Source organism: Portunus trituberculatus, chromosome 48, assembly GCF_017591435.1.
Source record: "Portunus trituberculatus isolate SZX2019 chromosome 48, ASM1759143v1, whole genome shotgun sequence".
Taxonomy (NCBI): domain Eukaryota; kingdom Metazoa; phylum Arthropoda; class Malacostraca; order Decapoda; family Portunidae; genus Portunus; species Portunus trituberculatus.
This window is the reverse complement of record NC_059302.1, coordinates 8,852,684-8,869,740: the sequence shown is the minus strand read 5'-3', so window position 1 is coordinate 8,869,740 and position 17,057 is coordinate 8,852,684. Positions and strand designations below refer to the sequence as shown.

At 39.7% G+C, this 17,057-nt stretch overlaps 1 protein-coding gene across 1 annotated transcript; it reads right to left on the bottom strand.

Annotated features, from left to right (window-relative positions):
- Positions 1-15,424: 15,424 nt before the first annotated feature.
- LOC123498752 lies at positions 15,425-16,604 on the bottom strand. The gene has a single exon (XM_045246157.1). The coding sequence runs from the start codon at positions 16,544-16,546 to the stop codon at positions 15,671-15,673; it is 876 nt and encodes a 291-aa protein (XP_045102092.1). The 5' UTR covers positions 16,547-16,604; the 3' UTR covers positions 15,425-15,670.
- Positions 16,605-17,057: the final 453 nt, after the last annotated feature.

The following is a 17,057-nucleotide window of genomic DNA, read 5'->3' as shown; positions in this document are numbered from 1 at the left end:
CGAACACCCAAACTGTTGCCATCAATATATAATGTGGACATATCAATCCTCTTTAAGTCCTTATTCTTACCCACTATCAAACATTCAGTCTGTTTGTTTTGATTAAGTTTCAACTGCTTGGATTCCATCCATCTACCAACATCATCCATAATAAGTTTTATCTTTCTTTCAACATTATCTACATTGTTCAAGGTCATGTAAAACTGTGTGTCATCAGCAAACAGTTTGAAGTCAATGTCATGTTTTCTTAGTATGTGTGATAGTTCAATAGTATATATACAGAACAGAATAGGACCTAAAACACTGCCTTGGGGTACTCCTCTTTCTAAAATCTTCTTGTCTGAGAAAGATTTGAACACAGTATTGCCTGTTTGCAAGATAACTTTCTAAATATGTTAGTGCATCTCCATCAATACCGACAGACCTGCAATCTAAAAGAAGCAATCTGTGAACAACTGTGTCAAATGCTGCACTTAAGTCCAGTAAAATTAGCAAACCACATTTTCCTTCATCCATCAGGATTATCAGATCATTGATAACTGAGCATAAAGCTGTCTCAGTCGAATAAAGTTTTCTATAAGCCGATTGATTATCCGGTAAAGCCTGCACTACTTTCAAATGGTCGAGTAATTGGTTTAATACAGCACTTTCAATAATCTTCGATAAAAAGGTCAAATTAGATACAGGTCTAAAGGAACTCAAGCACTGCGTATCCATTTACCCTTTACAATGGGCTTTATCAATGCCATTTTTCAGAGACAGGAAAGGTATTGTTCATGAAGCTACTGTTTATAATCAGTTAAAAATTTCCAGAATTTCACAGAACTTCTCACTCTGAATAATATCACTAATAGGTAATGGGTCATTATCGCAGTAGGTTATATTAACTTTATGTACAATCTCCTTTACTTGCTTAAAGGACAGTAGCTTAGCCCGAGGCGTTGGCATACTCACGGGTATTTCAAGCTCCTCATTTCTAAAGCTCTCCACAATCGACTTTATCTTTTGATCAAAGAAGTCAAGGAACATATTTGCCAGCACAGTGTCATTAAACCCTCAGGCAACTTATTTATTCTCCTGTTACCTGTCAAATTATCCAGTATCTTATATAATCTACTAATGTTAGACCGTGACTCTAATGACTTCTGTCTATAGTACTGACACTTTCTCCTCTGTACAAGTTTGTTTAGCCTGTTTCTCATGTCCATATATTCCTTCTTGCCTCTTCTGTTCGTAGTCTACGCCACCTTTTTTCTTTCTTAGCTATGGAAATTTCAGTATTAAACCAAGGTGCATGATCTCTTATCTTAATATCCTTTTCATGAAGTGGACACATTTCATTGTATTCTTTTTTCATGTTGCCATTATATAATTCAGACAAACAAGATTCACATTTCTCAACTGCTACTCTTCCATGAGTACACACATCATCCTTTCTTAACTGAATGGCCTGTGACACTTCAGCTATCAGCCGCTCAGGGTCAAAATAATTTTTCCTACGAAACACTAATCGTTTAGTGTATGTAATTTGTTTTTTTACAAGATATTTGAAAAGTAACCATCCTGTGCACCGGTGAAATCCTGCAGATTTCATCAACATTTACTTCTCGAACAAGATTATGATCTGAGTCACAGAAGACCAAGTCAATTACATGTCCACCAGCAGATGTTGCTTTTTCTACTTTATTGTCTAAATTAAAGGATTTCATCATATCTTGAAACTCCCTCACTATATAGTTTTCTTGTTCATCCATTCTTATATTAAAATCTCCACAAATAAAAATATTAACGCTCACCATATCCAGCAGTTCCAAGTATTTCCTGAAATCGTCAATAAACGACCGGGCACTTAGGCTTGGAGGTCTATAGACCACTATAAACATAGATTTTCTACCACCAAGCTCACAGCTAACTTGCATATGTTCAAAGCTCTCCCATTTTTCTGACTTATCCACCCTAATTTTATTGCATGTTCTAGAAAGTAAAGACCAACACCACCACCTCTTCCTTCTTTCCTTGGTATGTGCACAAATGTATGAGTGTCAGGGGTCATTTCTTTAATTTTCGCAGTATCATATTCACTCAGCCATGTTTCAGTCAAAGCAAGAATATCCAGACTTTCATCATTAATTAAAGTTCTGATTTCTATTGTCTTGTTTCCAACTGACTGAACATTTAATAAACCACATTTCAACATAGAGCTCACAGCATTAGTAGCCATGATCTGTAATATTTCTGATCCTGTCAATCTCACTTTCCAACACAATACAGCAACTATTATTCGACGAGTGGTCAGTATTCTGTTTCTTAAACCTCACACAGTTTATGCATTTCTTCTCTGTAGATGTGCAATCCTTGGACTTGTGGTTGCCTGCACATTTAAAGTAAGCAGGATGGTCACCATTTTTCTTGGCATTGCAGTTCGCCTCTGTATGACCATACCTTTGACAATGGTAACAGATAAGTGCATGATACCTGTCGCGAACCTGGTAAACTCCCACTTAAGCTTAATCCTGTCCTGATGCTGCACAAGGCTTTCTTCTTCTTCTCACCCCTGTTCTGTTCAACACCCTAATGCAAGAGTTAACCAGTATTCTCATTCATTCATATCTTTCTTTGATAAACTCTGGAACTCCCTGCCAGCTTCTGTATTTCTGTCTTTCTATACGACTTGACTTCTTTTAAGAGGAAGGTTTCAATGCATTTGTCTCAGACTTTCGGCTAATATTTTACTATTCTTTTAAGGAGCTTGCATTCAAGTGAGCCTTTTTTTTTTATGTTTTGTTGCCCTTGGCAAGTTTCCCTCTTGCATAAAACACACACACACACACACACACACACACACACACACACACACACACACACACACACACACAAATAAGTAAATGAATAAAGAACATAAATACACCATACATAAATAAATAAATTAAAAATAAAATAATACAAAAAAATACATTTATGGAGAAAGAAGGAAAGAAAGAAATCATAAAAACTTTAAAAAAGTATACCCTAGATAAAAACATAAGATAATACCGCTGTGTTCGGAGCTGTCCGGCTATCCACAACTGTCTGGACGCAAACTGCGCTTGCGCAGAACCCAGTATTTACAAACAAAGATTTGTTCATAAAAGAAAGTTGCTCACAAGTGACCGCGACAGCATGCCATGCAATTCACACAAAAGACTGGCCAAGTTTATAATGCACCAAGAAAATATCTTACAATAGTTATCACTACAGGCTGACTCCTAATATATAACAAAATGAATATTTGCAGTTTTTTCTAGGATCCGAAAACCAAGTAAATCAACGTATCCTTCTGTAACGTAGGTAATTTTGGTCACTGCATAAAGGCTACTTAATGATTCTTGAGCACACCTACGCAATATAAATATGTATACACTTCTCTTTCAAGTGTAGCGATTTATAGATTTAGAAGAGGTTTTCTTATGAAAAAAAAAAAAAAAAAAAAAAAAAAATATATATATATATATATATATATATATATATATATATATATATATATATATATATATATATATATATATATATATATATATATATATATATATATATATATATATATATATATATATGCCTCCTCGTGCTTCAAAACGCGATAATGATTACATTTCTTACACAGTATAACAATGTATACACTTTCTTCTCAAAATGTTGAGGTGTATTGGGTTTGTAAACGGATCTTTATTTATTCATTTATTTATTTAATTTTTAAATAGAATAAGGAATATACTCCTTGTGTATCAAAACACTGGCCGGACACCTATGAACAAGCGATCAGCTGCGAACATGAATTAGTGTTTATAGCTACCCGGCCTTTGTTTGTAAACAAAGCCTTGACAGTCCGGACAGTTGTGGATAGCCGAATACCTACAAACACGACACCATAAAGCAATGCTCCAGGAATTTGTGGCCGAGGTGAGGCAAGGTGGATTTTGATGGGGATGAATACCGTGTACTACATTAGGTTAGAAAGACCACTTTCTCTCTGCTATGCCTTTCTGAGGAGACGTTCCTTATTATTTCTGGTTAATGTAAGAAACAATAATAGTAACGTATACTCTTTCAGGGATTCAGTGTTGTGTGTGTGTGTGTGTGTGTGTGTGTGTGTGTGTGTGTGTGTGTGTGTGTGTGTGTGTGTGTGTGTGTGTGTGTGTGTGTGTGTGTGTTCGCGTACGTATACCTATTTCCTGATGATATCCACGTTAAATGTTCCATGTGATTTGATAAACGTTTGGAAAAGTCTGATTTATTGAGTTGAAATAAAATAGATAATAATTTGCAATCATTTTGCCAAAATGTAAAAAAAAAAAAAAAAAAAAAAAAAAAAATCAGGTTTGTCAAAAACAAAGAAAAAATCGTATTAAAAAGATATCATTTTGAAGTCCTTTTACCAATATTTTTTCCAGTTTACTGAAGTTTTCTTGTTATTTGTTAACAATTTCAAAGATACACTACACTTATCTAAAATCCTGCACAGTCTTGAATTTCTTGCCATGCACAGTACACGTACCCAGCTACGTTTTACAATATCATACACTTAAGTCTACACCAAAATTTCAGCTCAAAATTGAAAACAAGTTCGTGGAAAAAGTCACCGGTTTTCGAATAGCCTATTTTTCCACATACCTATTTCCACAAACCTGTTAATACGTACCATTCTCCACGATTCCCTTAATACAGATCCACAGCCAATAACTATTGGGGCTCAATGGACATGACGTGAGAGTGAGAAAAAGCAAAGGTTGCTTCACAAGTGTCAATTTGCGGTTGGAAATGTTAGTCGCTAAAGTAATCAGCTAGATTTTAGTGCCTAGAAGATGGAAAAACTAGCTGCAAAACAACACTGACACGTTGGTCTCGTCCAGCCGCTACCGGCTTTGTTTACACTGTGACGTCAGAGAAAAAAGTTTGAACATGTGGTTTAAAGAAGCAAAACAGATGTTGGAGCTAGTGAGGGACAAACAGCATGGCTGGGACCCGAAAAAAATTTGTATAGCAAAAAAAAAAAAAAAAAAAAGCCTACGTAGAACTACATTCGATGAGATGATCGCTGCCACTCTCCATTGACTGGTTCCCTCTCTGCACGGTATTCTGGAGGTGAGGATCGAATACTTGTGATGATTTAATTTGGTCACAATTGAGCATCGTGTTTTGTTAAGATGAACACTTTTCTTATAAAAAATATTGACCAAGCATCCTATATACTTCGCAGCAGCTATATGTGAGCGTGTTCCGGCAAGTACGGCTCAGTTTATACTTTTAGCGGGTAGCATTTCCAACCCCAAATTGACACGTATGAACCCGTCTTAACGTTCCCCGTAAGCTGACTTATCAGTGAAACATTACTACGCTAAAGGAATGTAATAAATAATATAATACGTAATGATGGAATACATGTGTGAATGAAATGGTTATTGGTGGTGTTGACGTCTAATTGTTTACTAGGTGATGGTGGAGGCGTCGTGGTCAGCACAGGGAATGAATGGGGAGACAGGACGCGGCGCGGGAGGCATGGAAGGCAGGCTGGACTGTAAGTCACCATATACCCTCCGACACCACTGAGCATGGGCTTCCAGTGCATTGTAATCCTTGTGCAGATTTCGGTTTTCCTGGACAAGTTTTTGATTCTGAATTTGCAATTCCAGCTTCTCATCCTTCTTACTTATACGGTAAATCTGTGATGCTTCGTTGTTAAGATCGCGCATTCTGCGAATCTTTTCGTCTCCTTCGAGGAACTGTCTAGTGTGGCGGTGAGGCGCACCTCGCTTACTCGTCTTCGTGCTTGTGGTGCCTCCAACCGCTGCCGCCAGGTGGCCATGGGTTGCCTGCGACATCCCATCCGTGGGAGACCATTGTCTCATCGGGACAAAAGTATCACCAAACTGCTCACGCTCCCTAGACTCTCCGTCCAGCGAGCACTCTTCGGATGATGAAGGTTGGTGGTGCCAGTCGAGGTTTGCAGCATCCAGTGAATGGCAGTAGGGTGAAGATGCATCCAGCAGAGCAGGTGTCTCGTGAGGGTATCCCGTGGCCTGGTCTGGCAGGAGATCCACTGGCTGTGCCTGGAACGACGTGGAATTGGGCATCGTTTCCTCGTTGTGCATGGCATCACCAGGCTGGCAGTCCGCGACGTTTCTTGGGTTGGCGAGTGCAAATCGTGAGTCACAGTAGTAACCCGAGTTGTCGTTAGCTTCCTCACAGCCGCTCCAACCCTCCGACGACGCGAGGTATTCTACCGCAGTGTCGAGATAGAAGTTAGTGTTAGGGCTGAGGGTCTGGTAAGGAGGCGTCGACGAGTTGCGGTTAGAGTAATTCATGCTGAAGTCTGAATATATATGAATGGCAATGTACAATTACAATATTAGTATTCTCTACAGCTTGAGAAGGGTGTGTACTACATAAGTCTGAGCCCCCGCTTATATACCCTAATTTCCAGCGGCAAAGACTCCGTATACCGAGTCTAAGGTTTTGCCTTCCAAACTCTTGACGAGGTAGAATCTTGTGATCTTCACGTTGCGGCGGTGCTCACCTTCCTCTATGTGTTTTGCTGCCTACATGTAAATAACATGGCCAGCACAATCTCGGCGTGCAGCGTGAAGCTATCGCGTCTTATTTTATTGCCGTCTTCATCATTAACGTTCATCGAATCACGTAAGAACATTTAACGTAAAGGTCGTGACTGAATAGGTACTGCACGTACGCACACACACACACACACACACACACACACACACACACACACACACACACACACACACACACACACACACACACACACACACAGCTTTGATTTCTAAATTACCCTCCTACGGATTTTATTCTTCTCTCTCTGTAACTTTCTGGCCTTTCTGTTGGTATTGTAGTAGACGGTTAATGTTCTAAATCTATTAGCTGTGGTTTTCTTCAGGTTTCTGTGCTGGCATCGGACACTCTTATTATTCATCAATGATCTTTAATAAAACCAAACTTCTTGTTCTATCCATCCCTATTAATTTTGATAATAGCACCCGACATTTTTCCACATATTTTTGTAGACGTCCATCACTTTAGGAAGTGAACAGTTCACGCAGGGAGGCCACAGAACGCCTGACTGTCCCACTTCTATACACTGAACATCCTCAGTCTTTCTCTCTCTCTCTCTCTCTCTCTCTCTCTCTCTCTCTCTCTCTCTCTCTCTCTCTCTCTCTCTCTCTCTCTCTCTCTCTCTCTCTCTCTCTGATATTGCAAATGAAATAATTAACGGAGTAACAAAGAGGATAATATTCTACAATCTCTCCCATCATATCTCCCTCCGCACGTAAGAGTCGCACATACCCTTCGTCAAAGTGATAATAGCGAACATTTCCCTATCAGAAGAACATGGACCACAGAAAGCATCTTACCCCAATTAACACTTACATTCATTCTATTTTACGATCCCAGTTACTATAAAATCTACTTTACCTCAGCTCGGTCTCTCTATACTGATGGTGCATCTCCACGTTCCCTGCACAGTCATTTCTTATCTTTTTATCTATTATTTCTTTTATGTCATCCTGAAAGATTTGTTTGTTTGTTTGTTTCTGTGTGTATGTGTGTGTGTGTGTGTGTGTGTGTGTGTGTGTGTGTGTGTGTGTGTGTGTGTGTGTGTGTGTGTGTGTGTGTGTTCGCAAACGTATACCTATTTCCTGACGATCTCCACGTTAAGAGTTCCATATGATTTGATAAACGTTTGTGGTGAAGACGACGATAAGGCAAGACGCGATAACTTCACTCTGCACGCCGAGATTACACTGGCCATGCTCTGTACATGTAGGAAGCATAACACGTAGAGGGAAGATGGGCACCACCGCAACATGAAGATGACAAGATTCTACCTCGTCAAGAGTTCGGACGGCAAAACATATGCCACTAGAAAATAGGGTTTATAAGCGGTGGCTGAGACTTATGTAGTACACACCTTTCTCAAGCTCTAGAGAAACGGACATCCTTATATTGTAATTGTACATTGTCACTCAATTCTGTGGAGACTTCAACATGGATTACTCTGACTACAACTCGTCGACGCCTCCTTATACCAGACCCCTCAGCCCTAACACTAACTTCTACCTCGACACAGCGGTAGAATATCTCGCGTCCTCGGAGGGCTGGAGCGGCTGTGAGGATGCTAACGACAATTCGGGATACTGTGACTCACGATTTGCACTCGCCAATCCAAGAAAAGTCGCGGACTGCCAGCCTGGTGATGCCTTCCTGCCCAACGGGGAAACGATGCCCAATTCCACGTCGTTCCGGGTACAGCCAGTGGATCTCATGCCAGCCCAGGCCACGGGCTATCCTCACGAGACACCTGCTCTGCTGAATGCAAATCCACCCTACTGCCACTCACTAGAGGCTGCAAACATCGACTGGTGCCACCAACCTTCATCATCCGAGGAGTGCTCGCTGGACGGAGAGTCTAGGGAGCGTGAGCAGTTTGGTGATACGCTTGTCCCGATGAGACAATGGTCTCCTACGGATGGGATGTCACAGGCAACGAATGGCCACTTGGCGGCAGCGGTTGGAGGCACCACAAGCACGAAGATGAGTAAGCGAGGTGCGCCTCACCGCCACAGGAGACAGTTTCTCGATGGAGACGAAAAGATTCGCAGAAAACGCGACCTTAACAACGAGGCATCACAGATTTACCGTAAAAATAAGAAGGATGAGAAGCTGGAATCGCAAACTCAGTATGAAAATCTTGTGCAGGAAAACCGAAATCTGCACAACGTTTACAATGCCCTGGAAGCCCATGCTCAGTGGTGTCGGAGGGTATATGGTGTCTTGCAGTCAAGTGTGCCTTATATGGATCCCGCGCCTCGTCCTGTCTCCCCATTCCTTCCCTACGCTGACCACGACGCCTCCACCCTGACCTACAATGAGACGTGACCACCGATCACCTATTTATTGACACATGTATTCCATCATTACGCATTACATCATTTATTACATTCGTTAATATAGCGTAGCAATGTTTCACTGTTAAGTCAACTCACACTCTCCTCACGTCCATTGAGCCCGAACAGTTGATGGCTGTGAACCTGTATTACCGTAATTATTATGTCATGAAACACAGTGCACTCCTGGTTGGCATTAAATACGTGTTTTATACCTGTTGTGTTCTTCACCCATACGTTTTGTCAATAATGTTAGAATACGTTAATGTATTGAAATCGCGCGCGCGCACACACACACACACACACACACACACACACACACACACACACACACACCGCGTAGTGTAATGGTTAGCACGGTCGACTCACAATCGAGAGGGCCGGGTTCGAGTCCCGGTAAGCGGCGAGGCAAATGGGCAAGCCTTTTAATGTTACTTGTTACTTGTTACTTGGGGTGTTTGTTCAAGGCTCCGCTCCACTGCGAGGCAGCGCTCAGCAGAGCCTCCCTCAAAAGCAACTAGCATCTATAATTGTCTTTGAATTCCATGCCGTTAAAATCATAAACTTCCTTGAACAAATATGTCTTGGATTCCTGTTTGAAGATATCGATCCTGGCACAACCTTTGATATCACTCGGCAGTTTATTGTAAATCCTTGGTGCGCATCTTGCAAATGCTCGACATCCCATATCAAGGTTATATCTTGGCTCATGTAGTCTGTATGGGTCTGCATCGTGTCTCAGCTCCATCGTAGTGTCATGGTGGAATGTTTCCAGTAAGTTCCTCAAGTACTCAGGTTTTCCAGACTGTAATGCCTGATGAGTCATAACACTAATCTTGTACTCAATTCGTGTTTTAATTGGCAGCCAATGCAGATCTATCAATACAGGTGTTATCCTCTCACGAGGAGAGACGCCTGTAATCAGTCTGGCAGCTCTGTTCATGACAAGCTGTAAGTCTTTTAAGAGATACTTAGGCAGTCCATAATACAGAGAATTGCAGTAATCCAATTTGCTTATCACATGATTATGAACCAGCATCTTCGTAGTTTTCTCATCCAAGTATTTTCTGACAAAACCTATATTTTTCAGATGGTATCTTGCCGTCTTAACCACCTGCCGTATTTGATCTTTCATAGATAAATGACAGTCCAATAATACTCCCAGATCCTTCACTGTATCACGAACACCCAAACTGTTACCATCAATATATAATGTGGACATATCAATCCTCTTTAAGTCCTTATTCTTACCCACTATCAAACATTCAGTCTGTTTGTTTTGATTAAGTTTCAACTGCTTGGATTCCATCCATCTACCAACATCATCCATAATAAGTTTTATCTTTCCTTCAACATTATCTACATTGTTCAAGGTCATGTAAAACTGTGTGTCATCAGCAAACAGTTTGAAGTCAATGTCATGTTTTCTTAGTATGTGTGATAGTTCAATAGTATATATACAGAACAGAATAGGACCTAAAACACTGCCTTGGGGTACTCCTCTTTCTAAAATCTTCTTGTCTGAGAAAGATTTGAACACAGTATTGCCTGTTTGCAAGATAACTTTCTAAATATGTTAGCGCATCTCCATCAATACCGACAGACCTGCAATCTAAAAGAAGCAATCTGTGAACAACTGTGTCAAATGCTGCACTTAAGTCCAGTAAAATTAGCAAACCACATTTTCCTTCATCCATCAGGATTATCAAATCATTGATAACTGAGCATAAAGCTGTCTCAGTCGAATAAAGTTTTCTATAAGCCGATTGATTATCCGGTAAAGCCTGCACTACTTTCGAATGGTCGAGTAATTGGTTTAATACAGCACTTTCAATAATCTTCGATAAAAAGGTCAAATTAGATACAGGTCTAAAGGAACTCAAGCACTGCGTATCCATTTTACCCTTTACAATGGGCTTTATCAATGCCATTTTTTTCAAAGACAGGAAAGGTATTGTTCATGAAGCTACTGTTTATAATCAGTTTAAAAATTTACAGAAATTCACAGAACTTCTCACTCTGAATAATATCACTAATAGGTAATAGGTCATTATCGCAGTAGGTTATATTAACTTTATGTACAATCTCCTTTACTTGCTTAAAGGACAGTAGCTTAGCCCGAGGCGTTGGCATAATCACGGGTATTTCAAGCTCCTCATTTCTAAAGCTCTCCACAATCGACTTTATCTTTTGATCAAAGAAGTCAAAGAACATATTTGCCAGCACAGTGTCATTAAACCACTCAGGCAACTTATTTATTCTCCTGTTACCTGTCAAATTATCCAGTATCTTATATAATCTACTAATGTTAGACCGTGACTCTAATGACTTCTGTCTATAGTACTGACACTTTCTCCTCTGTACAAGTTTGTTTAGCCTGTTTCTCATGTCCATATATTCCTTTCTTGCCTCTTCTGTTCGTAGTCTACGCCACCTTTTTTCTTTCTTAGCTATGGAAATTTCAGTATTAAACCAAGGTGCATGATCCCTTATCTTAATATCCTTTTCATGAAGTGGACACATTTCATTGTATTATTTTTTTATGTTGCCATTATATAATTCAGACAAACAAGATTCACATTTCTCAACTGCTACTCTTCCATGAGTACACACATCATCCTTTCTTAACTGAATGGCCTGTGACACTTCAGCTATCAGCCGCCCAGGGTCATAATAATTTTTCCTACGAAACACTAATCACTTAGTGTATGTAATTTGTTTTTTTACAAGATATTTGAAAAGTAACCATCCTGTGCACCGGTGAAATCCTGCAGATTTCATCAACATTTACTTCTCGAACAAGATTATGATCTGAGTCACAGAAGACCAAGTCAATTACATGTCCACCAGCAGATGTTGCTTTTTCTACTTTATTGTCTAAATTAAAGGATTTCATCATATCTTGAAACTCCCTCACTATATAGTTTTCTTGTTCATCCATTCTTATATTAAAATCTCCACAAATAAAAATATCAACGCTCACCATATCCAGCAGTTCCAAGTATTTCCTGAAATCGTCAATAAACGACCGGGCACTTAGGCTTGGAGGTCTATAGACCACTATAAACATAGATTTTCTACCACCAAGCTCACAGCTAACTTGCATATGTTCAAAGCTCTCCCATTTTTCTGACTTATCCACCCTAATTTTATTGCATGTTCTAGAAAGTAAAAGACCAACACCACCACCTCTTCCTTCTTTCCTTGGTATGTGCACAAATGTATGAGTGTCAGGGGTCATTTCTTTAATTTTCGCAGTATCATATTCACTCAGCCATGTTTCAGTCAAAGCAAGAACATCCAGACTTTCATCATTAATTAAAGTTCTGATTTCTGTTGTCTTGTTTCCAACTGACTGAACATTTAAGAAACCACATTTCAACATAGAGCTCACAGCATTAGTAGCCATGATCTGTAATATTTCTGATCCTGTCAATCTCACTTTCCAACACAATACAGCACTATTATTCGACGAGTGGTCAGTATTCTGTTTCTTAAACCTCACACAGTTTATGCATTTCTTCTCTGTAGATGTGCAATCCTTGGACTTGTGGTTGCCTGCACATTTAAAGTAAGCGGGATGGTCACCATTTTTCTTGGCATTGCAGTTCGCCTCTGTATGACCATACCTTTGACAATGGTAACAGATAAGTGCATGATACCTGTCGCGAACCTGGTAAACTCCCCACTTAAGCTTAATCCTGTCCTGATGCTGCACAAGGCTTTCTTCTTCTTCTCACCCCTGTTCTGTTCAACACCCTAATGCAAGAGTTAACCAGTATTCTCATTCATTCATATCTTTCTTTGATAAACTCTGGAACTCCCTGCCAGCTTCTGTATTTCTGTCTTTCTATACGACTTGACTTCTTTTAAGAGGAAGGTTTCAATGCATTTGTCTCAGACTTTCGGCTAATATTTTACTATTCTTTTAAGGAGCTTGCATTCAAGTGAGCCTTTTTTTTTTATGTTTTGTTGCCCTTGGCAAGTTTCCCTCTTGCATAACACACACACACACACACACACACACACACACACACACACACACACACACACACACACACACACACAAATAAGTAAATGAATAAAGAACATAAATACACCATACATAAATAAATAAATTAAAAATAAAATAATACAAAAAAATACATTTATGGAGAAAGAAGGAAAGAAAGAAATCATAAAAACTTTAAAAAAGTATACCCTAGATAAAAACATAAGATAATACCGCTGTGTTCGGAGCTGTCCGGCTATCCACAACTGTCTGGACGCAAACTGCGCTTGCGCAGAACCCAGTATTTACAAACAAAGATTTGTTCATAAAAGAAAGTTGCTCACAAGTGACCGCGACAGCATGCCATGCAATTCACACAAAAGACTGGCCAAGTTTATAATGCACCAAGAAAATATCTTACAATAGTTATCACTACAGGCTGACTCCTAATATATAACAAAATGAATATTTGCAGTTTTTTCTAGGATCCGAAAACCAAGTAAATCAACGTATCCTTCTGTAACGTAGGTAATTTTGGTCACTGCATAAAGGCTACTTAATGATTCTTGAGCACACCTACGCAATATAAATATGTATACACTTCTCTTTCAAGTGTAGCGATTTATAGATTTAGAAGAGGTTTTCTTATATATATATATATATATATATATATATATATATATATATATATATATATATATATATATATATATATATATATATATATATAAAAAAAATAAAAAATATATATATATATATATATATATATATATATATATATATATATATATATATATATATATATATATATATATATATATATATATATATATATATATATATATATATATATATATATATATATATGCCTCTCCGTGCTTCAAAACACGGTAATGATTACATTTCTTACACAGTACAACAATGTATACACTTTTGTGTCAAAATGTTGCGGTATATTGGGTTTGTAAACGGATCTTTATTTATTCATTTATTTATTTAATTTTAAATAGAATAAGGAATATACTCCTTGTGTATCAAAACACTGGCCGGACACCTATACGAACAAGCGGTCAGCTGCGAACATGAATTGGTGTTCATAGCTGCCCGCCCTTTGTTTGTAAACAAAGCCTTGACAGTCCGGACAGTTGTGGATAGCCGAATACCTACAAACACGACACCATAAAGCAATGCTCCAGGAATTTGTGGCCGAGGTGAGGCAAGGTGGATTTTGATGGGGATGAATACCGTGTACTACATTAGGTTAGAAAGACCACTTTCTCTCTGCTATGCCTTTCTGAGGAGACGTTCCTTATTATTTCTGGTTAATGTAAGAAACAATAATAGTAACGTATACTCTTTCAGGGATTCAGTGTTGTGTGTGTGTGTGTGTGTGTGTGTGTGTGTGTGTGTGTGTGTGTGTGTGTGTGTGTGTGTGTGTGTGTGTGTGTGTGTGTGTGTTCGCGTACGTATACCTATTTCCTGATGATATCCACGTTAAATGTTCCATGTGATTTGATAAACGTTTGGAAAAGTCTGATTTATTGAGTTGAAATAAAATAGATAATAATTTGCAATCATTTCGCCAAAATGTAAAAAAAAAAAAAAAAAAAAAAAAAAAAAAATCAGGTTTGTCAAAAACAAAGAAAAAATCGTATTAAAAAGATATCATTTTGAAGTCCTTTTACCAATATTTTTTCCAGTTTACTGAAGTTTTCTTGTTATTTGTTAACAATTTCAAAGATACACTACACTTATCTAAAATCCTGCACAGTCTTGAATTTCTTGCCATGCACAGTACACGTACCCAGCTACGTTTTACAATATCATACACTTAAGTCTACACCAAAATTTCAGCTCAAAATTGAAAACAAGTTCGTGGAAAAAAGTCACCGGTTTTCGAATAGCCTATTTTTCCACATACCTATTTCCACAAACCTGTTAATACGTACCATTCTCCACGATTCCCTTAATACAGATCCACAGCCAATAACTATTGGGGCTCAATGGACATGACGTGAGAGTGAGAAAAAGCAAAGGTTGCTTCACAAGTGTCAATTTGCGGTTGGAAATGTTAGTCGCTAAAGTAATCAGCTAGATTTTAGTGCCTAGAAGATGGAAAAACTAGCTGCAAAACAACACTGACACGTTGGTCTCGTCCAGCCGCTACCGGCTTTGTTTACACTGTGACGTCAGAGAAAAAAGTTTGAACATGTGGTTTAAAGAAGCAAAACAGATGTTGGAGCTAGTGAGGGACAAACAGCATGGCTGGGACCCGAAAAAAATTTGTATAGCAAAAAAAAAAAAAAAAAAAAAAAAAAAGCCTACGTAGAACTACATTCGATGAGATGATCGCTGCCACTCTCCATTGACTGGTTCCCTCTCTGCACGGTATTCTGGAGGTGAGGATCGAATACTTGTGATGATTTAATTTGGTCACAATTGAGCATCGTGTTTTGTTAAGATGAACACTTTTCTTATAAAAAATATTGACCAAGCATCCTATATACTTCGCAGCAGCTATATGTGAGCGTGTTCCGGCAAGTACGGCTCAGTTTATACTTTTAGCGGGTAGCATTTCCAACCCCAAATTGACACGTATGAACCCGTCTTAACGTTCCCCGTAAGCTGACTTATCAGTGAAACATTACTACGCTAAAGGAATGTAATAAATAATATAATACGTAATGATGGAATACATGTGTGAATGAAATGGTTATTGGTGGTGTTGACGTCTAATTGTTTACTAGGTGATGGTGGAGGCGTCGTGGTCAGCACAGGGAATGAATGGGGAGACAGGACGCGGCGCGGGAGGCATGGAAGGCAGGCTGGACTGTAAGTCACCATATACCCTCCGACACCACTGAGCATGGGCTTCCAGTGCATTGTAATCCTTGTGCAGATTTCGGTTTTCCTGGACAAGTTTTTGATTCTGAATTTGCAATTCCAGCTTCTCATCCTTCTTACTTATACGGTAAATCTGTGATGCTTCGTTGTTAAGATCGCGCATTCTGCGAATCTTTTCGTCTCCTTCGAGGAACTGTCTAGTGTGGCGGTGAGGCGCACCTCGCTTACTCGTCTTCGTGCTTGTGGTGCCTCCAACCGCTGCCGCCAGGTGGCCATGGGTTGCCTGCGACATCCCATCCGTGGGAGACCATTGTCTCATCGGGACAAAAGTATCACCAAACTGCTCACGCTCCCTAGACTCTCCGTCCAGCGAGCACTCTTCGGATGATGAAGGTTGGTGGTGCCAGTCGAGGTTTGCAGCATCCAGTGAATGGCAGTAGGGTGAAGATGCATCCAGCAGAGCAGGAGTCTCGTGAGGGTATCCCGTGGCCTGGTCTGGCAGGAGATCCACTGGCTGTGCCTGGAACGACGTGGAATTGGGCATCGTTTCCTCGTTGTGCATGGCATCACCAGGCTGGCAGTCCGCGACGTTTCTTGGGTTGGCGAGTGCAAATCGTGAGTCACAGTAGTAACCCGAGTTGTCGTTAGCTTCCTCACAGCCGCTCCAACCCTCCGACGACGCGAGGTATTCTACCGCAGTGTCGAGATAGAAGTTAGTGTTAGGGCTGAGGGTCTGGTAAGGAGGCGTCGACGAGTTGCGGTTAGAGTAATTCATGCTGAAGTCTGAATATATATGAATGGCAATGTACAATTACAATATTAGTATTCTCTACAGCTTGAGAAGGGTGTGTACTACATAAGTCTGAGCCCCCGCTTATATACCCTAATTTCCAGCGGCAAAGACTCCGTATACCGAGTCTAAGGTTTTGCCTTCCAAACTCTTGACGAGGTAGAATCTTGTGATCTTCACGTTGCGGCGGTGCTCACCTTCCCTCTATGTGTTTTGCTGCCTACATGTAAATAACATGGCCAGCACAATCTCGGCGTGCAGCGTGAAGCTATCGCGTCTTATTTTATTGCCGTCTTCATCATTAACGTTCATCGAATCACGTAAGAACATTTAACGTAAAGGTCGTGACTGAATAGGTACTGCACGTACGCACACACACACACACACACACACACACACACACACACACACACACACACACACACACACACACACACACACACAGCTTTGATTTCTAAATTACCCTCCTACGGATTTTATTCTTCTCTCTCTGTAA

Bases quoted from the DNA above. Each gene is read 5' to 3' on its own strand.
- LOC123498752 (XM_045246157.1), bottom strand. From the start codon at position 16,546: ATGAATTACTCTAACCGCAACTCGTCGACGCCTCCTTACCAGACCCTC.